Source organism: Mixophyes fleayi, chromosome 4 (assembly GCF_038048845.1).
Source record: "Mixophyes fleayi isolate aMixFle1 chromosome 4, aMixFle1.hap1, whole genome shotgun sequence".
NCBI classification, from domain to species: domain Eukaryota; kingdom Metazoa; phylum Chordata; class Amphibia; order Anura; family Limnodynastidae; genus Mixophyes; species Mixophyes fleayi.
Window position 1 is genome coordinate 232370860 of NC_134405.1, and position 23009 is coordinate 232393868.

Sequence of the window (23009 nt, forward strand, 5' to 3'; positions counted from 1 at the left end):
CAACTAGGAGCTGACTTACTGTTATTAAAACCTTCCTATTACTTGTCCCCATCTGATTTCCCTATTCTACTCTGTGTTCTAACGGGTTAGGTATGATACGGCGACTGTCAGACTGACGGCAGATTCATTCATGTTTAAAATGTTGATGTTGTGTCTGTCGACAGTAGTAATGATGGAATTCAAAGGACACACACACACACACACACACACACATACACACACGACCCCCAAGCAGATTAATCCTAGTGCTGGGACCTGTAGTGCACCACAACAATATGTAAATAAACCACAAACACATTGTTTGTCAAAATAATTTTATTGGGGGGGGGGGGGGGGAATTATTATTATTATTATTATTATCCTTTATTTGTTAGGCGCCACAAGAGTTCCGCAGCGCCGTACAATGCACAAACAGTAGACAGTACAGGGTATTACATTACTGAACAGTAAACAAAAAATACTGACCCTTCAGGAGCTCTAAGCAGGCTAATGCGGTAGAGATGGAGCAGAAGAGCTGGTAAGGACACAAGAGGGAAGAGGGCCCTGCTCAATGAGCTTACATCCTAAGGGAGGGTGAACAAAACACAAGTACAGAGGGAGTGAGTTGGCGTATAAAGGAGGGGAGGCAGGGTTAGGTGGAAGGTGGGTAGGCTTTGAGAAACAGGTGGGTTTTTAGTGCCCTAGTAAAATCCCTAGTAATACTTACCAAAATTCCTGGTTCTTCATCTGTAATTGTTCCAATAGTCCCTAATTTTCCCCCCAAAAAATACCTACTAAAATTAATCACTGCTTGGTAAAAAAACAAAATAATCCACTGGAAAGTGCTTTGAAAAATAAAAAATCATTACAACCTTTAGAGTAATTTTACTAGGTATTGTTTTTGGGGACCAATTGGAATGATTACATATAAAGAACCAGGAATTTGTTCAGTATTATTGGGGATTTTTATTTTTTTCCAATAAAATTATTTTGGAAATTAGCTGTGTTGTTTACATTTTGTCTTTGTGCACTACAGTTCCCAGTGCGCCCAGGGTTCCAATACATGCTGGCACTTGTGGTTTCCAAAGTGCCAGCATGGGTATGTTGGTGCTTGTAGTACTACAAGCATGCCAAAACTGTTAATGGCAGGCTGGGCTTGCTGGGACCTGTAGTGCACCAGCGCAAAATTGGTGTCTCTTTATTTTAAAAATATATTTTATTACCCTACATCCACCATCGAGCGGTCTGGAAAGATACATTCATGGAATATGTAACTTTATTTACAGGAGAAATGCATCTGTGAGGAAGAAATATATTTTACCTTTTTGTTATGTATTAGTTTGTATTATAATCACGCCAAAGTGATATTATTGCAGCTTCTATCACTACTATTTTTATCTTTCCTAATTGGTAAATCTGCATTCAAACTTTTTTTTTGTATTCTTTTTTTTGTATTCTGAAATAAAACCTTCTTCCTATACAGCAAAGTTGCTATATCATTACCATGCCATTATAAAAATTTGCAATAATTTATGCAGGTTCGGGTGCATTTGTATTGAAACTATTGAAAACTCCTCTGGTATTGAGATATTTACCAAAGCTTTTACCGAACAAAGTGAGAAGCTTGCTAATGTTAGAGTCTCATGAACAAAAGCCCTACAAGAATACGCCACCCAACGTACTATCTGCACTTGAGAGAATGTTGGCTACCGAACCTTGGAAACTTGGGTTTGGCAAAGTAAGTGTCATTGTACTGACATTTTTGTTATGTTCCTGTGACTATTGTTGTTTTTCCTTTTTGTTAACAAAATGCTAATCTATGAAACATGATGTATAAACTTTGTTTTATATAGAAACACATTTCACACATGCACCTTTTATATATGAAGCCTAGTGGTTAGCACTTCTGCCTTACAGTAGTGGAGTCATAAGTTTGATTCCTGACCATGGCCTTATCTGTGTGGAGTTTGTATGTTCTCCCTGTGTTTGCATGAGTTTCCTCCGGCTGCTCCGGTTTCCTCCCACACTCCAAAAACATACTAGTAGGTTAATTGGCTGCTATCAAATTGTCCTTAGTCTCTCTCGGTCTGTGTGTATGTATGTTAGGGGATTTAGACTGTAAGCTCCGATGGGGCAGAGACTGATATGAATGAGTTCTCTGTACAGCACTGCGGAATTAGTGGCGCTATATAAATAAATAGATCATGATGAAAGGTGGACAATGACTGGATTCAATTTAACTTAATAACAGACCCCTCTCTGCACATCAAAAGGGCACATGCATTTGTAATGCCTTTAGGTAGACTCCATTTAGCAAATTGAATAGATTCTTTCATGAAAAGTTTCTGCTCATGCTCACTTTGAAATACAGTTAAAATAAATACATTATGTGCCAACCCCTTTAAAGAAGATCCAGAACTAATGTTTAGACCCCCAAAAAATCCCCCAACTTTTTAAAATTGCATAAAGTGAATTGTTGACTTTTAAAAGAAGGTTCACATGGATAATAGTGTCTGTGTATATGATGCATTGCAGTGGAATGCCTCTGGAATGGTTGCAAAGACACTCTGATGCTGTACCATTGCAGATTTTTCTTGGCACCCAATAGAGGTGCTCAGGAAAATATGTGATGTTCGGGTACCGTAGTACCCAGAAATGAACTCAGCCGAACTTTGCAGTGATGTTTGGCGGCTCATCGCTGAGCATTGAATCTGTTCTATATGTCTATTGCTGTCTGAAGTACATGGTTATCCTATCACTATGTCCCTTGAATTTGTTTGTTTATATTGAGATTTGTATTTCACGAGTCTAATTGGCAAGAAATCTACTCCCATTCTTACTCTATTGGTTTATGGAGACTGAGCTTTCATTGGACCAGAGTCCCACTTCTTCCCTATAGATTTCTGTTTAAACTTGAGGCCAGTAGTGCCATGCCATCCATTCACTTTGTCTCCTATGCTAAGGACTGAGGCTTGGTGCAAATATATTTTGAAGTCTTTGCATAGAGTGACACATGAGATATAGACATCCCTGTCAACCTGGCAGCAAAGAGTCTCATCCCTCAAACTCCATGCTTAGAGATATGCAGCTTTATATCTCTTATTTGGTACATGTTAAGTATATTTTTTTAGCTGCTCTAATAAACATCTGGTTTTACAAATATACACATGAGAAGCTTAAATAAATGGCAGTGATTCTTCACCGTTGACTCTAGACCAGAGACATGCACCATCATGCCATTTACTGGGTCCCCTTGATCCCTTTTACAAATCTGTTGAGTTATACCACCAACATAGAAGCAGAATTCCATAATTAATGGATGTGGCAAAACAAACTAGTAGATTAATTGGCTGCTATCAAATTGAACCTAGTCTTTGTGTGTGTGTGTGTGTGTGTACGGAAAGTTAGACTGTGCGCTCCAATGGGGCAGGGACTGATGTGAGTGTGTGTTCTGTACAGCGCTGCGGGATTAGTGGCGCTATATAAAAAGCTGATGATGTAGATCTGAAAGTGAATGACGAGCATAATTTGAGACAAGGACAAAAAATATATCGTTTTTAATTTTTTAAAAAATATAGGGAACGTTTAGGTTGTTTATTTAGAAGGCCTTGTATATATAAAATTGCTATATTTTGCATCAAAATATATGTATAGTTTTTTTTGTAGATGGTGTATCAGGAGCTACAGCTTTGTGGCTGCGAGGCAACGTGGGATAACTTTCTTCAATGTGACGATCTCCTGGAACAGATTCCTGATTTGCAGATAAATGCGTTAATCGTTTACAGTGAATTGAAGAAGAAATGCATGGAGCTAGGAGACACCTATGTAGAGCTACAAGATCTCACTAAGGCTGTCTCGAGAGACATGTCCGCTGTTGAAGCAGCATGGGAAGCAATCAAGTTTCTAAAAGATAATGAAATTGTCATAGTTGAGCAGCAGCGGGTGTTTCTGTACAATTTGTACTGGTATGAAGTAAATATCGCAGACTATATCAAAAAGATGATCATGAAAAAGCCCTGGAATATGGACATTGATGAAAATGATGTATTTGGAATTGCTCGGCCTTCAAGAGAGGAACAAAAGGAGGCAGATACCCATGTGAGTAACGGCAACCCTATATATGGCCATGGAGATGCTTCTGTTGAGCAGATCAAAATGGCAAAGCTGCCTGACAGTACATCAGCCTCAGAACCCACTTACTCAACAAAACTGGATGTTGATCAACAGAAAGCTGTAAAAATGATTCTGTCTAATCCAGTGACCATTATAAGTGGGAAAGGTGGGTGCGGGAAGACCACAGTGGTAAGTCAGGTGTTCATGTCCATGATGAAGAAGGACAATGATGAAATTAAAGAGTCCTGTTTGGCCTTTGAGGGTGACCTCGATGCTTCTGAGGAATGGACTTGTGGTGCAATGACCTCTGAGGTCGAGGAAAAATGTTACCTAAATACTTTGCTTACTGCACCCACTGGAAAAGCAGCTTCTATACTAAAGAAGAAAACAGGCCTTCTCGCTGCAACCCTACATCAGGTACAGACTTAGATTTTTTTTATTATTGTTTTATGTTTTATTATTGTTTTTGTTATTTATTTATTATTTATTGCACTTGAAAATGAGGTACAAAAAAAAAAGGGTTGGGATAGGGAAATATAGATTTATAGTACTAGCTTGACATATGATTAAAATTTTATCCCCATTTGTTTTTATTATACGTCAAAACTGAAGGGTAGATCAGTCAGAGGGGAAAAGGGGAGAACTGGGGTAAGGGAGAAACAAACTTACAATGGCTGTTTACAGGACGGGGTGCACAGCTCCAGAGTTGCTGCTGTTTTGTGACCTTCAGTAATGTGCGTGAATATCCTCACTAGAGTTCAGTAGGTGGTCCTCTAGTAGGATACCACCTTCTGTAGTGGAAGCATTTTTAATTTGGATCTTAATTCCATCTGGCAGTGTATTTATGGATCATACCTCAAAGAAAGCCCTTGCCTGTTTCTTTTGATGAAGGGTTGCCCCCCAGCTATTCCATACTGGACAAGTAGGCTAATTTAGCTTTAAATAGTGATCAAGTTGGTGAGTTATTCTGCAGCCAGGATTATAGTATGCATTTTCATCACTGGCACTGTAATCCTATGGAGTAGTTTCTTTCTTCCTTTTGTGAATGTTGCATTTCTGATTAATATATAGCCCACTCTGGGGATAATTGGATAAATAATTTCTGACCTGTATCCAAAATGTTTTAATAGATGGACAGTCCCAGAAACAATGGTGAAAAGACACCATTGGATTACCACACTTTCGGCTGTTTTTTTATTTTATTTTATTTTTTTATCATTTTTCAACCCTATGCTGTGGGACCTAGAGGGTGATAGATGTCCACTATAAAATAGTCTTTAAAACATTTCTCAACGCATTGCTATTGGCATACAGAAATGCTCCACTCACTCTTTCAATTTGTATATCTAGCATATCCGTAGGGATGTCTGGCTTATGTTGATGAAGAAAAGTATATTATGTTGATGTGTGGCACGAATTGCAACTCTAGAATGATTGGTGCAGATATCTTGATGGTTTATCCATGCAAATTATCTACTTGGTCAGTTTCCAAGTTAAAAAAGGGCCAGGACACTTTGTCAAATGCCTTTTTTGTTTCAAAATGAATCTGTTACGGCTGCAATAGCAGATCTTATGCCCTTGACCGCATGCCTTCCATGGGTTAATCCCAATTTGTGGTACATGCGTAAAGATGGCATAATTTCCTGTTGCCTATTAGATATGGTATTGGCCAACAGTTTGAAATCTTGATTGAAAAGTTTGATAGATCTATCTGATGAAAATAATTCTGGGTCCTTATTGTAATTGGGAGGAAGGATGGCGCATGCCTCATTAAAATTGGGTAATGGGTATTTCATTCTGTGTATTAATTGGAAATGCTTGGTCACAACCGGAGTCTAAACAAAGGATTTTATACTAGTCACCACGGAGTACATCCGGACCTGGGGCTCTTTTGAGTGAGTGTTGATTATTGCCAGTCTAACCTCCTCTTCTGTGATGTTGCTGTTTAGTTTATCTTTTTAAAATGCAGTTGATTTGGGGAGTTTTGCCTTTTGGGGTAACTTTTTAGAGCAAGGTCTTATACATGTTAGTATAGTATGTATGAATTTATTTAGCAATGTCCTGCATAGTTATAAATCTCTCACCTGTGGTTGGAGTCTAAATAATAGTGATCTGTGTCTTAGCATTTTATGCCAGAATTTTTCCAGCCTTATTGCCCCATCTGTAAAACTTTGCATAGTGAGTGAAGGAGGTTTCAAGTAATTGCTTTTATTATACAAATCATGTTTTGACTGTGGGTTGGTTTTTATAGAGGTCATAGTGTTCATGGATTAGTGGAGCCTCCCAGAACAGCACTCGATTATCCCAGTGTACTAGATTGTCATCCACATATGCCAACCATTGGGTTTTCCTGTATGACTGGAAGTTTGTAGCTTTCCTTAATACTTATCAAAAACTAAAAAGGTGATCTGCAAAGGTTGTTTCTATTCTGACCACACTGACTATTATGGGTGTCTAAGCTGAGATGGGAATGCTCTCAATGGTGTACTTTACTCTTAGGAGTAGTGAAAAGGTAGTCAATACATGATAGGGAGTTATTAACTCTAGAATGATGGTTACATGATCTGTCTGTATAATTTTGCAACCACCAAGAGTCTGCCAAGTTATGTTGTATTTTAAGTATATGAATATATTTCATTGGTTTAAATAGTCTGTTCAGTCTTGTGTCGAGAGGTGGGCTTATCTGTGAAATTAGTCACCCTGTACATTTAGGTTTAGCTCAGTTAGTTTGTATGGGTTTTTTTTTCCATGTAAGAGTGCTACACCTTTTTTGTTTTGGGGATGTATTTCAACGAGTCTCCTGACGGGAGGAAGTTAGGTAATTTACATTTTGGCTCATAATACGAATATTGGTGGATTTTATTAGTGTTGGGTCATGTTGTGTGGAGTATCTTTACGGTGCTGTGTATAAGAGCCTCTTTCTTTGTTTTCAGAGAATTGGCTTGTACCGACTTCCTAAGTTTCTCTACTGATTAGCGAGCAACAAAACATATATAAAAAAAACCAAACATATAACGGTTCCACAGTTTCCAATATAATCTCCACCAGGTTAGAACTCATGGTATCTGCTTTAAAGCAGAATCAAATGATTAAACTATAGAGTAAAATTGGGGTGCTCTCTATCCGTACCAGGATCAGATAACAGAATTTGCTTTCAATCTAGTATCCCTTTCAGTTTTGCAGGGTATAGTAGGAAGAATTTCTAATTATTGAGAAGCTATATTTGAGAAGACTTGAAAAATAAGCGGTTTCTTGTTGTGGGTTTTCCTCCCCTGTTATGGTGAGAGATCAGGCTTTCCTATATGCCTTAAGAATGTCTTTGTCTTTAAAATCTAATTATTTTAGCAAACACCTTCTTGGTTTTTCTTATGGGTCTATTCAATGTGTTTGTTCTATTTGAACATCATTTGTTGGGACATTTAGGGTATCAATTAGATCAGTGCTGAGGAAATCTAATAATTCAAACCCTTTTACATATTCCAGAATGCCTGTAAGGTGCACATTATTCCTCCTGTGATGATTTTTTAAGTTTTTTTTTCTTCTTCTGTAACTCAATTGTTATTTGTTTATTCAATATAGGGGCATATTCAATTAGCTTTCCGGTTCGCGGTAACGCGTGTTACCGCGAATCCTGCGCAGTATTGCCTTTAATACGGTACCGCATTAACGCGGATTTTCGTACGCAACCCTATGGGCTGTGACTGAAAATCCACGTTATTGTGGTACCATGGATTGACTACGCGGCGCGATCCCGCGGACCGGAAAGCTAATTGAATATGCCCCATTGTGTCTTCTGCGTGACAGGCCTGTTCTCTAGTTCGGTACTGCATTTAGTATTCGATTCCATATGTTCAATCACTGAGGCCTATACAGAATCTACTTTTTTGTCTAGTAGGGGCACAATGGTTTGGGAATTGTTTCAGCAGCTGACATGGATGGACTTTGCTCTGGTTCTTAAGAGTTGGGTGTATCACTAAATAAATCTGGTCTGAAATCTGGGAGGGTGACACACTGTGGTAAGAATATCGTTTGCTTGCTAATTTTGATTTGCCCATCTAGTTGTTTTTGTTCTTTCCTAAAACATTTTCCATACCATGTGGAAGAAATGGTTAGAGAGTTTTGTCAACATAATTACTTAACACTTATTTTTACATGGTAACGGATTAGTGAGATGTCTTATATCAAGAAATATGATAGAAAATGTAAGATGAAAAGACAATTACTATTAAACCAAATGAAAAGAGGCTATGTGGATTTCTGATCCCTTGGTTATGTGGTAACTATGTGCACCAAAACATGTATATGGTTGTGGATCAGTACAGCACAAAGTTCCACTGTGTTGACTTGGCCTTTTCACTTTGTTGGCACCACATGCTGGTAACACAATGGGATTTGAAGTGGCTTAAATCCTGTCTGTGCAACAGGTAAACGCCACTTTATGTGGTGTATGTGAATGCTATAGTTTCTTAATCAATGACTGAGTCACTGGTCAAGATTGACCAAAGGTGGCATGAAAGGTAATATACAATACATATTTTGTGTGAACACAGTGAGCTTTATGGGAACCCAGACCATTTATTCTGTGGTGTAGCTGCTGCTCAATCAATCGCATTAACTCTGGGATTCTCAAACACCAGGGGAATTGGCCTCTTACTGTCCACCATTTTACCACTTCTGCTGCATTCTCCACTGGTTGTCTTCACTGTGTACAAGTGGGTATTGAGTGAACCGGGACGACCAGTACTACCTAGAAAGCCCAAAGCTAGCTGTCAGGGGTGATGCTTCCCGCAAAGCCTCTCCTACTAAATGTTGCCTAGTGTATGTTAGGGTGCTTGTTTATTTAAGATATTGATAGGTGTAATTATATTTACTTCTTATGGGCACTTTCACTCCTAACAAGTGCCGACCATATTTTTCTGCTAATCTGGAGTGTTCATATAAACCTGGGAGTTTGGTCTGGACTTCCGAGCATATATTGCCTGTGCACCCCAATATTGGGTTTAATCAAAAAACAATAATGTGATTCTTTTCTCCACAAAGGAGGAGAATCCAATTGTATGCTTTTCTAGGGATTTTAGTGTCCTATGTTTAACCAGTTTTGTTTTTTTTTTTATTAAAATTTAATACCTCATTTAATATGTGGTGAATAAGGAATGCAAAGAAAATATTTTAATTGAGACATAAAATACACATGTAAAAATACACAAATGTGTCCTTCTCTGAGCTTGCTCTAACCAAGGGGATTAGCAAATTAAAATACACGTGCACATGAATACCCGATTGCTAGTTTATCATATATCTTCTGTGATGTGGCAGAATATGGTAGCTCAGAGGTAAACCATGAACAAAATATTTTTTCATTATAATAATAATAATAATATATATATTTTTTAAAAGACATTATTTTGATTTTTAAATACATCAATGCACACAATAACAGGCATTAGGATAACACATAAAAATGACAAATTCATAAGTGATCTTAGATCCAAGAGATTGTGTGAGTGTGTAGTAGCGTTCAGGTAATATTGGTGTGCAAGGATGGCTTGGATGTATGCCTGGATGTGAAAGAAATGATTAATGAGTGAATGGGAGGGTTGGGTACTATATAATGACTGTTTCAATCATGACACTACTTACCCCGGCACGATGAAACCGAAGACCTCATCGCCGACTGAGTGAAAAGACTCACAGCTTGAAAGGAAGACTTTACTAATTTACGGCAGCTAAAGATCCCGGCAGTGTCCGATTGAAGGGACACTAGGTCATCCAACCTCTTAAGGTAGTAATTTAAAGAAGAGCCGTCTGTACAATCAATGTACATGGCTTATTAAACAACCTTGTACCGGCAGCACCTCTTTATATTAAAATTAGGAGTCACTGTGCACCTGTTACATGGAGGGGGGCTCTTGATTTTTCTAATGATGTGCTACCAGACACTTATCTGCATTAAGGATTTGTGTGTCCGAGGGATTGTTCAAGCCTTCTGTTTGTAAACCCAGAAGAAAGAACCAAGGATCTTTCTATTTTAATATCTATCTAGTGTACACATTAGATGGTGTCACTGAATTGAGTGTTTTGCCATAAGCTGATGTGATGCTAGTGTGGTCTAACATTGTAAGTCAGTGAGTCATTTACTAAGTGTGTCATTCTGTTATGCTCTTCCTGATCGTTATTGTTGGTAAAACCTTTGCTTTTTTCTGCCAGGTTACATGCAGCTACTCTGCCTGGCTGAAGCAAGAACCGAATGAGCACAAAAAAGCATGGAAATTCTCCACCGTGGAATCCCTTGTGGTGGACGAAGGCAGTTTGGTCTCAGTCTGCATTTTCAGTGCTGTTTTGAAATTGCTCTATAAACATGCCAGGCTGGCTAAACTAGTAATTTTAGGTATGTGATACGTTTCCAGAATAAGGCCACGTACAAAAAGAAAACGTTGGAGGAAAGAATGTGAGAGTGCAACTCTTTCTCTGTATTTGCTAATACAAATGCATCCTAATCAGTAACGTTATTAAGTCACTCATTAGAAGTAAATGTATTCTGGAATGGCATAAAGAGATGCTATTGTATAGGATAGTGATATACATATGAATGGTTTGGTCACGCAGGCACTTTTAATACTAAGGCATTTCCGGCTAGATAAGCATAGCTTTCATAAACTGTGGTGACAAATTGAAGCAATGGTGGAATCCTCCTTTTTTCACATGAACGATTCATAAATCCGCCTGTGGTGATTATACAACTATTTATAGTTTTGTAGCACTCTAGCCAGTTCACCGTGCATCACCACCATACAGGGAAAATTATTTCAAGAATAAAACAATATTATTTTGTAACAGAAACAATAAATGGTGATAATGTATTGGTGGAGTTAAAGGGAAAGGCTACCTGTTATTTAGGTACAGGTCCAGTTTGCACACTCCTAAAAAGTGACAATTTCCTTGCCCAAGACCGTCAATTTAGAGTATCCACAGAAAGGGCAAGATTATCCTTATTACCAATGATTAATACAGATGGTACTGCAAGCACTCCTACCCTGCGCGTTTTGTCAAGAGTCTTCATCAGGGAAATATGCTTCCAACTATTACTTGGTCGTGTCACATCTGTAAGGAAGCAGCAATATCTAGTCCTAAAATCTGGGCCTGTAAGTCTGAAGGGGAGATTCAATTCACCGAAATGTGTCTGTCAACATCCTGGGGACACATTGTGCCAACTTTATGGCAGGATTCTCCGCTCATAGAGGTGCACAGAAAAATGAACAGAGATTCATACCTTAATGGCTGGCAATGTGCACAGCTGGGCATCGTGGTGATGTCTGCATGGCACATAGCCAGCAATTGAATCTCTGTGTTTAAAAGTGATGCTAACAGTAATGTAATTCCGGTTACAGTAGCGAGGTTGTCTGTGCAGTTATGAAATCTTGCAATTCCTATTTCTAATATGACTGGGTCGTGCATTTGTTGCATATTTTCAAAGTAAATAATCCTAAGGCGGGAAAACGAAGCAGTGCAGAGTGCGCTAACGCAAGTATAAACGTATAAGTCCTTTGTGATGGACGCAATTAAACACTGATTTTTACAGAAAGAATATTGCAATGAGTTTAGTGTTCCATCCACAGCTTTACCACAATTTAAACCCATGAGCCCATTAGTTTAACTAAATACTAATTTAAACTGATATATAAGCTCTGCAACCTTAGTAGATTGTTGCACAATGTATGCTGTTTTGTATCAGAATGCTATAGTTCTTTAAAAAAAAAAATTGTTACAGGAGATGTTCGACAGTTGCCAAGTATTGAACCAGGAAACTTTCTGGCCGATATGTTTGCTGCTTTGACTAGAATGAACTGGACAGTTGAGCTAAGGACCAATCACAGGGCAGAATCACAGCTAATTGTGGATAATGCTACGCGGTAAGGACTTGAGGAGAAATTTAAACATTTCTTCATCTTGCTGTTCTAGTGTTATAGGTGTATAAAATATAATGCCTAATTTTAAATGTTTTCTATCTTCAAGAATTTCTCAGCAAAACAATGTGGATTTTGATTCTGTGGTATATATTAAGGGGGATTCGAGCACAGAAATGCCCAGTGAAGATAAGAAATTTATTTTAGTTTCCCTGGCTAGTGAATTTGGTAAGATGACTCATTTCTTATATTTATTGTAAACCTTTTGTATATTTTATTTATACATACATTTATGGTGTTTCAATTGAATGCTCTTCATGTTTGAGATATATATATAAATATATATATAAATAAATAAATATATATATATATATATATATATATATATATATATATATATATATATATATATATTATTTGTTCATCTCATTCATTCTCATTGGGTGCACTTGAACACTGGGGCACAGTGACGTTAAATTGCTGACAAAAGGCTCGAGCTCCTCTCCCTCTATTACCCACTGGCACCAGAGACGCAACAATAAAGTTAGTGGCTCCCCTCTTCTGCATGGCAGGGGCACACTAGGCAGGGGGTGGTACATGGGGTCCATCCTTATCAACGGCAGCCTTCCTGGTATGCTGGGCCGTGAAGGGGAGGTGCCATTACTGCACAGCACATCCTCCTTGGTGGATTTCCCACACTAGCAAGCCCACCAAAAGAGAATCACAGGTGTCGGCACAGGAACCTCAACAGCCATTAGCAGCTGCATCTGGCAGCTCGTTCTCTTCTGCCCTCTTCTTGGCAGTAAGGGTGGGTGGAATTTCTATCCAGGGTTTTTTTTTCCCTTTCATTCTGCTTAGTCTATGTATGTATTGCAACGCCACATGCTGATCATCATCAGCTATTTATATAGCGCCACTAATTCCGCAGCGCTGTGCAGAGAACTCGCATCAGTCCCTGCCCCATTGGAGCTTACAGTCCAAATTCCCTAACAAACACACACACACACAGAGACTAGTGTCAATTTGATAGCAGCCAACTAACCTACTAGTATGTTTTTTGGAGTGTGGGAGGAAACTGGAGCACCTGGAGGAAACCCATCCAAACACTGAGAGAACATACAAACTCCACACAGATAAGGCCATGGTCAGGAATCGAACTCATGACCCCAGTGCTGTGAGGCAGAAGTGCTAACCACTAATCCACCGTGCTGCCGCATTGCAGGTTTTCTCTATGTCCTCATTATCTGCGAAAGGGCACTTCCACCCTGGAGGAGCCAGCCTGGGCTAAATCTTTGCCCCTGGCTCTCACAGCTTCTCACAAGTTCTAGGGAGCCAAGTAAGAATCCTCCCTCCTCTGCCCCTCCCTCAAGAGCCAGGAGGAGCAACCTTGCCCTCCTGTGACGTAAACAAGGATGCTCGGGACTCTCCCCTGCAACACCTGATGAGCCGGTCTGGGTGAAAGAATTGGCTAGGTTGGGATTTACGCAAACCTCTTCCTGGGTCTGTGATCAACAGCATGGAGCACGGTGAGGTACTGGTGTCCATGGACATCAAGGATGCCTATTTGCACATTTCAATCTGGGAGGGACATTCTTGCTTCGTCAGATTTGCTGTAGAGTGGCAGTATTTTGATTTCTGGGCCCTACTCTTTAGCCTGTGTACAGCACGAAGAGTAATTGGCAACATGATGGCAGTCATGGCTGCACTTCACAGGGAGGTAGCTGTCAATCACTAACTGGAAAATCTGCTTTAGTCCCACGTGCAGAAGATAGGCCAGAGTTTGGAATCTCACGGTTGGATCATCAAGTACAAGAAAGCCAACCTTGTCGTCTTGGGGCTGCTGTTCCACACCCGACAGCAGAAGGTGTTCTTGTTTGAGGACAAGACCCTCTCTTTACAGGGACCGCTAAGTTCCCGCTTAGCTTGTAGACTGGTGTCTGACAACTTCTGCATGAAGGTGCTAGGTAAGATGGTCTCCACCTTTTGAGGTGGTGCAGTTTTGCTTGGTTCCACTCAAGGGAATATCACATTCAGCTGCCCACTCAGTGACTCAGAGTTTCTCCAAACGAGCACCTGTCGTTCCTTTGGTGGTTGAGGGGCGACAACATCAATAGTGGTTGCCAATTCACCTTTTGGGACAGGACACTAGTGACCACAGATGCTAGCTTTTGAGACTGGGGGTTTACTTCCCTTTTAGGGTATATGGACTCTGGAGGAGTCAAAGCTCCCGATTTAAATGTTATGGAACTCGGAGTGGTTCTCAGGACCCTGGTCAGAGCTTGTGCGTCCAGTTGGACAATGCCACAGTTTTGACATATTTAAATCGGAAAGTCACCAAGAGTGTCCTGACCATGAGAGAGACCAGCAGGATAATGCTTTGGGTGGAGCAAAACGGTCCGGCAATCATGGCAGTGTTCATCGACTGGGTAGAGAACTTGCTGACTTCTACAGCAGACAAACCCTTGATCCCGGGGAATGGCCCCTTCACCCAGAAGTCTTCCAGCAGCTGGTGAAAAGGTGGGGTCAACATGATGACGTTTAAGTTGAACCACAAGGTGGAGCCCTACTGTTCCATGACGTATGCATTGTTGGTTGATGCCATGTTGCTGCCTTGAGATTTGATATGAGCTTTACCATAGAGCGCTCTGGTAATTCTGTCGGCTCCAGGCTGGCCATGAAGGTTGTGGTACATGGGCCCTCTAGTATCTCATCTAGACCTCTCTGCTGCTTTTGATACTGTTGATCACACCCTTCACTCCATTGGCCTTCGTGACACGGTCCTTTCCTGGTGCACTTCCTACCTATTGAACTGCTATTTTAGTGTTTCTACCTCTGGCACATCCCCCCTCCTCTCCCACTATCTGTTGGGGTCCCACAAGGCTATGTTCTTATCCCTTTACTCTTTTTATTGTACACCTCTTCTCTTGGGACACTAATTCGCTCATTCAGCCTCCAATACCACCTCTACGCTGATGACACCCAAATCTATATATTTTCCCCTGACCTCTCTCCTTCTGTACTATCTTGTGTAACCAATTGTTTTTCTGCTATCTCCACATGGATGTCCCAATGATACCTAAAGCTCAACATGTACAAAACAGAGCTTATTATCTTCCCTCCTGCCAGAGTCACCACCTGCTCTGAAATCTCCTTCGCTGTTAATAACACCAGAAATTCCTAATTCTCCCAAGTCCGCTGCCTTTTTGTCACACTTGACTCCGCCCTCTGCTTTATTCCTCACATCCAAACTCTCTCCGAGTTCTGTCTAGTCCACCTTAAAAACATTGCCAGAATGCGCCCTTTTCTTACTTAACATGCTACCAAAACTCTTATCCATTCTCTCATCCTCTCCTGTCTTTTTTTTTTTTAACTCTTTATTTGAAGAAGAAACAACAGGAACAATACAGACAACATTTGTAACAAGAAAAATCTTAGTAATCAAGGTGTTTCCTCTGAGTTTTATATTTTTATAACGGTGGGGGGGGGGGTGAGAAAGGAAGGGAGGGAGGGTGGAAGAAAGGCACAAATATTGTCGACAATATAGCTAATAAGTAAATAGGCGCGCTGTCTTGGAACATTGCTAAGAAAAGGTGGGACACAGTTACAATGACTACCCGAAAGAGAAGTAGCATACAGACATTACTCGTCAACCGCGCGCCATATCCAGCCTGGGGGGGGGGGGGTCCAGAGGCAGCCCAAGAGCTATATTCCATCTGCAGGAGGGGGAGCCATATTGGATAGACAGCTACGGCTTTCTAGTAAGTACCATGGGACCCACACCTTGTCGAAGTTATATGATTTATCATGAAGGTAGCACGTTCTACTCTCCATGCTTGCAACATGTATGACCGTAACTCCTGCGTAGAGGGGGGCCCTAGGGTCTTTCCAGTGCTTTGCTATTAGGGATTTGGCAGCTGCCAGGATATGGGAGATAAGCTTGTTAGAGGGCGCGCTCTCATCAGGTATAGGGCGAGAGAGAAGGAATGGAAGGAATGACCAGGGATCCTTACTTATCTGTTGTTTTGACACAGAATTTATGAGTGTAAAAACCATGTTCCAGAAATGAACTATGCGAGGGCAGGTCCACCATATGTGTAACATTCTACCTCTCTGGCCACATTCCCGCCAGCAGCTCGGAGTGGCCGTTGGAAACATTCGAGACAGCTTATCAGGAGTATAGTACCACCTATAGTACACTTTATAAGCAGTTTCCTTAATCAAAGTAGAAATCGAGCTCTTTGCAATCCCCTCCCTGACCTCCTCCCAGCATAAGTCGTCTGGAGGAGGACCCAAGTCATTTTCCCATTCCCGCTCATGTCGGCCTGGAGTATCGAAAGTATAATCTATGAGCCAATTATAGATCTGGGAGATCATCCCTTTAGTGAGAGGTGAATGTAAACACCTGTACTCAAAAGAGGTCGGGGTCCAAAGAGCCTCCTGGGGGGGCAAAGACATGGCGAAGTGTCGAACCTGGAAGTACTCAAAAAAGAGCGGACGAAACGGTTCAAAATTATGATAAAGATCTGACATAGAAGCCCAAGTTTGATTAATCACCAGGTCTGAAACTACCCGTAGTCTGGAACAGTGGCCTAAGACTTGGCTCATTGAAGTTCCAGGTGTCGCCTTATTGGTTTCTTTCAGAAAAAAATTGCGCTTTTTCTGGATGTGCAGACCTCCTTGCAGGAAGTGGTGGATGTGCAGAAACCATACATCTACCTGGTAGCTTAAGCTGGTGATGGCAGCTTTGCAGCACCCTCCCTTTGAGCGTTTGGATTTTGTGCAGCTAAAGTTCCTTTACTTGAAGACTACCTGCCTCTTGGCTATCTCCACTGCTAGGAGAGCTGGGGGCTCCTTTTCATGTTCCTTCTTGGTTCCCGGCCTTAGATCTGGGTAGACCTCCTAGATGAACAAAGCTCTAGTTATTCTCTACATGTAGCCAGGGCCTTAAGTACCTATGTCCATAATGCCAAAAGTGTTTCTGACAGATGACCTCTTCGTCCTCTAAAGCCTGCGAGATGCTGGCCAGCCTCTAAGCAGACCATAACCAGGTGTACATTGGGACAGGACAACCTGTTCCTGAAAATGTAAGGGCACATTTCCCACAAGATTGGTCGTGCATCTTGCACGGCGCAGCTTTGTCACCTGGTCTTTGGTGCACACATTCATAAAATTTTACCAATTCAATACTTTTGTATCCAAAGATGCAAGTTTTGGACGTAAAGGGGTGTGCACTGCAACTGCTGAGCTTTGAGACATCCCCAGTTTCATTGTCCGCAGTTAGGATGAATGAGAAAATGGGATGTTTGTACTTACATTAAATCCTTTTATCCAGATCCAATGGTGGATACATCCACCCTTTATGCTCTTTGTTGTGGTTTCTTTGCTTTTTCACTGTTATCTTTGCTAGAATTATTGTTGTCGTTGGAGAATATTATTTGTTCTATACTCCTGGTTTTGTCCTTAGGGGCTTGGTTAAAAAATTACTGAGGTCCCAGGCAGCCTTTTTTTTGGCTGTAACTGTAAAGGGTCCAAACTTCTGTCGCTGCACTCTATTTCCTAGTGTTCCCTATTGGATTCATAAAGGATTTAACTGGGTATAAAACAAATCATTTTTTCCTTCCTAAAAACTTGTAGTAGACAAATATGAATAAACCAATATAATAAATCACTTTTGGTTTTGATTAGCAATCAAACACACTGTCCCAGCAAGATTCTGCCTTCTTGTCCGCTAACATTTTATCCTTCTGTTTATCTATTGTTTTATGATTCATGATCGTTCAAGCTTTATTTGCTCTCTTCTATGCTTGACATACTGTATGTCTTGTGTATCATTTTTATGCACTTTGTAATTTATGTATTATAGTTAATGAATAATGAAACTAATAATATAACTTTGCGTGTTAACCGTTCCAAAAGAAGTAGTTGATTGGGGGTAGTTGTGATACTTTGCAATAATATTGAAAAATGTTGGAGGTTATTGTCCATACCTGCTAGGACTGGTCAGACTGGTGGTCAGTGGTCTAACACGCACTGCTGACTGTAGTGCTCACATAGTGTCTGTTATAATAGGTGAGACAATGGTTTATTCGATTATAATAAGGATATGTTAAGCTCCAAGAGCAGGTGGCAAGTAAAAACAGCTGTGTGGAGCACTCGGGAAGTAGGTGCTGGGGAGAATGCTGAGTTAGGAGCAATGCAAAAACAAGGAGCAAATTTGCACCTGAGCAAACCATGTTACAATACAACGGGTACAGATTGATTTATTTATTTTTTTGCACGCAAGGAAAATACTCGTTGTAGCACACATACTTGATAGCATTACTTGTACATTGAAATTAAACTTGATCTATGACATGCCGTATCCCAACTATAAATCTGTCTCTACATTTTAAATTTGCCTCCCCCCTCTAATGGAACATGGTTTTGCCAAGGTGCAAATTTGCTCCTAACTCAGCATCAGGCCCTGAGTTGGGGCTTGTGTGTAGAAGCTCTAAGTAGTAGCCTCTACTGGCCAGGCTCTCTCAATCCTCTATGAATGCATAGGATCCGTTCAAGGGCTAGAAATAATAGCTGGCTTCTGCTTGCAGTTGACTGCCTTTTCCAGGAGGCTGGTCTGCATTGTTGTTAAATTGAACAAATGACGAGGTGCCCATGGATAAGGACTACCTATTGCTAATGTAGGGTGTGGGATGCTTTAAAACAATACAGAATACCCTGCTTATTTGTGCTTCAAAACCCTGTTCTTTTTGTGTTACACTCAGATTTATGCACTGCTATAAAAACATTACTCCAGAATGGACCTGGATTAGAGGATCATATGCACTCGCAGTTCATTGCGTTTAGGAGGTAAGGTCATTAAATATATTTATTTCCTAGTCTCGGCGTATGGAAAAAATGTTGTTTACGTATTTGTAATATTTACCTCTAGCGCTTATTGTGTATGTACTGTGTGTGTATGCTTGTGTGTGTAATTACAGTACTGTGCAAAAGTTTTAGGCAGGTGTGGAAAAAATGCTGTAAAGTAAGAATGCTTTCAAAACTAGAAGTGTTAATAGTTTTATTTTTATCAATTAACAAAATGCAAAGTGAAAGAACAGAAAAATCTAAATCAAATCAATCTTTGGTGTGACCATCCTTTGCCTTCAAAACCGCATAATTTCTTCTAGGTACACTTGCACACAGTCTTTGAAGGGACTCTGCAGTGCGGATGTTCCAAATTGATAAAAAGAAACTGTGGCTGGATCACTTATGAATAACTCATTGTATAAATGTATTTAAAGGAAATAGCGCAGGGAGGGCACTTATTTATATAATTGCAACTGTACTGATTTTATTATAGCGAGTGGCACTTTGTATAGAAAATGCATTAATTTCTGAGGTATTGATTTGTAACGTCAGACAGGATGCCATGATTGGATTTGTATAACTTTTCTAAAGAAAGTCCCTCATGTTAATTAGAGCATTTCATTTCCGTGGCCAACATGTCTGTTTGGCCTGTATACACAGCAGGGGGAGCCGCTGCCTCTCTGTCTGTGTGGTTTGTATCCTGTATCTCAGATCCTGTCCGACTAACGTACACAAAAGGTTTTGGGATATAGCAGATTAGTGTAAATTTTTAACTTTTTGCATTGCATTTAAATCCATGTTTTGGGAAACATGTTGCATTCTGATACTGAAAATACCTCTGACTTCTTGGGGCCAGCAAAGAGTTCAGGGGGCTGGCTTACCCCTGCTAGGCTGTGACCAAAACTCTACAAAACAGCACTGGTTAGTACTGAAATGTATCATTATTGTGCCATCTGACTTTCGAATCACTGGTACCTTCAACCAGTGTGAACTGTCTTTATCAGTACACTTGCTTCAAGATCCTGACAAAGTAAGCAGCAACAGACAGTGACATAGGCGGTCCATCCTGTCACAGAAACTATGAACACATGGGCAGCAGGATTTTACAGAGCTCAAGGCAACTAAGCCCTCTCTGCTCATTACCTCATGTGACTGTGACATGACATTGGAGACTATGCAGAACTATAAATTATTAATAGTGGCCTGAAAAAATCAAGGTTCTTGCCAAACCTGCCACATCTCATTTTCCACAGCTTGGTCATATATAATGCGCTTTGCCTAATATTGCAAATCATGGCATCCAACTGAGCTCTGTGCCAGATGATAATCCAAAATTGATTTGGTCATTATTTAGCTTGTTAGGAACAGTGTTTTTTCAAAATGACTGTTGTGTGTAAGTTATAACAGGCCTCCGTGTAAGCTGGAAGTGAATCGGCCACTTGACTCACGCTACAAACGAACAGATCTTTCCTAATTCGACCATCATGTGTGGATAAATCGACCAATTATTCTGTCTCTACACTCTGGCCATTTATGCCCAGCTTAAAAATAGAATTGAAATTTTAATGTTTACTTTGATTTGAAAGGCATGTGAAATTTCCTTAATAAATCAGCAAAATCTTTCTGGCCTCAGAACTATATTTGTTAAATTTAAAAAAAAAAATATGTGGCAAGTGTCTTTACCTAATGCCATAATTACAACAAAATATTAAGTGTACATTGTTTGAGTGGTTATTTAGGATTGAATAAATATTTTGGCAACATCTGTTTCATATCTATTGGTAATATGATGTAACTGCCCTTGGTAAGGGTCAGTTCACATATTCCATAGGGGATAAAAGGTCACAAGTTTTAAATACATTTCTTTTTTAATCTACATTTAGGAAGGATTGCTTGTTGATAAACGAACTCTGCTGCAAACACTACTCTGGACATACAATCAAGTAAGGTTTTGAAGTTTCTTGTACTAGTTATTTGACTGTTTTATTAGACTGGATTTTATTTAGCTTTTTTAGCTCTAAAAGTAAACACTTTCAAAGTGATGTCTTTATTTCTCATCTCTAGTGTAGTCTGTGTGCAGATAATGCAAAGAATTGGACTTTTCTAGTGTTCTTTCAAAAGCACTCTAGCTAGGCGCAGTATAATCTCAGTAGTGATGATCTTTTGTCCTACAATGATTCACTTTATTATGTACACCTTTCTAGTATACAAAACAGAAAGAAAGTTGTCAGCGCTTACCCTTTAAACTGCATATCTGTGTGTGTCTAGCAAAATGAAAACATGAGGTATTAGTTCATATTTTGATCAAAAGACTTTAGCCTGCATCCCACGTCAAGGGTACCTCATTATATGCAGGTCCTACACTGACCTATATGCTTTAAACACTATTAAAATGCAGTTAAAATCAGATGCACTCAGCTCCCAGGTATAGGGGTTTACATCTAGCAAAGGCTGGCTTGTGAGCCACACACAAATGTGCCTTAAATAGGCTTAATGGACAGCTGCTATGACAAAAAGGCAATATTATGAAACAAAACCAGAGAAAAATAAGCCCGCGCTCGGTATATCCCACATTATATATGGTACCAGCTGCTTGGCAACAAGCCCGCGCTCGGTATATCCCATATTATATGTGGTACCAGCTGCGTGGCAATATAAATGCCCATATATGTATACAAAACCGAAAGAAAGTTGTCAGCGCTTATCCTTTAAACTGCATATCTGTGTGTGTCTAGCAAACACCTTTCTAGTACTTGGTAGACTCTCATTTGCCCCCAGAACAGCCTGAAGAATTTATGGCGTGGTTTCAACAAGCTGCTTGAAACATTTCTTAGAGATTACGGTTCATGTTTGGATGATAGCATCATGCAGTTGATGCAGATGTGTCGGCTACACATTTATGCTGCAAATTTCCTGTTCCACCACATCGCAAACGTGCACTATTGGATTAAGGTCTGGTGACTGTGGAAGCCTTTGTAGTGCACTGACCTCATTTTCATGTTTGTGGAACCAGCTTGAGATATCGTTTGCCTTGTGACATGGCGCATTGTAATGCTGGAAGTAGCATTTGAGGCTGTTCTTGTGCGTGAGAAGTTTCAGAGCTCTGCTGTTGTAAAGTGTACCATGACAGGCCCTGAAAGATTCTGTTTAGAGTCCAATTAGTAGATTATTCTACGAGTCCCTTCCATTCTCTGGAGGTGTCTTATTTAGCCCTGCGTTGGGTAAGATTAAAAGTCAAGCTACAGGGGGAAGGATTCTTTTCTTCCGGTTAACGCTCTGAAAGCTAGAGGCCCCTTATTTCACTCCTTTCGTTTCCCAAGGAAGAAACCTGGAGCTAAAACAAGGCATCATTACCCCAGAGGGCAATCTTTTGCCCAGAGGGGGAGATAGGCTTGGGTTGCAAGACTTCAAGAATTCAGGTCTACACTGAAGCCATCAGCATGATAGGTATTCTACCTACACAGGGCCGTACTCCTCTCCTAGGACCAGTGGTTAAGTTCCACTACAGGTGCCTGTTTGAGAGGGATTGTGGCTCATTATACACTTATAGGTCTCCAATCCCAATCTAGATGAACCTTCCCCACAGGGCTTCAGGCAAAACATCTTGTTCTGCTGAAGTCATTCAAGCTTTGATTTCATTAGAGGTGGTTGCTCTCATTTGGTATCACCAGAAGGGCTTGTGGTTTTTCTCACATCTCTTCTTGGTTAAAAACATGACAGTTAATTCAGGCCCATTTTGAAAGTAAAAGCATTAAACACTCAGTTTGAAGTTGATAAATTGGTAATAAACCAAATGAAATGGGGCTCATTTTGACCTTAGAAGGCCATTATTGTCTTCTCAGGTTTGTTGTACTGTCCCATCATTACCAATTTTGGTCTCTTCCATTTGGCCTGGCCATGGGTCCAATGGCTTTCACCAAGGTCATGGAAGCTCTGCTGTGGTCCAGGGGAGTGAAGGTCATTCCCTTTTGGGATGACCTTTGTGATTAAAGCAGAGTCACTAGCCATGCTTCAGGCATATGTGTAGGAGAATGCACAGACTTACGACCCCATAGACAAATTTTCAATTAAAAAAAATCCAAATTGACACAGCAAATTTTTTTTTTTTTTTTGTTTGGGGCTTCTCTTAGACACCCAGTTTTTCACGATTCTGGTCTTGGTCCTTTT

At 40.3% G+C, this 23009-nt stretch overlaps 1 protein-coding gene across 1 annotated transcript in view; it reads left to right on the forward strand.

Moving 5' to 3' along the window:
- The window catches only part of HELB (DNA helicase B), a 49494-nt gene that overhangs the window by 5505 nt on the left and 20980 nt on the right, over positions 1-23009 (forward strand). The window contains exons 3-9 of the mRNA XM_075209483.1: positions 1518-1717; positions 3646-4509; positions 10300-10480; positions 11861-12002; positions 12106-12224; positions 18758-18842; positions 20726-20785. Of these exons, the coding sequence (XP_075065584.1) occupies positions 1518-1717; positions 3646-4509; positions 10300-10480; positions 11861-12002; positions 12106-12224; positions 18758-18842; positions 20726-20785 (1651 nt within the window). The remainder of the gene's footprint in view (positions 1-1517; positions 1718-3645; positions 4510-10299; positions 10481-11860; positions 12003-12105; positions 12225-18757; positions 18843-20725; positions 20786-23009) is intronic.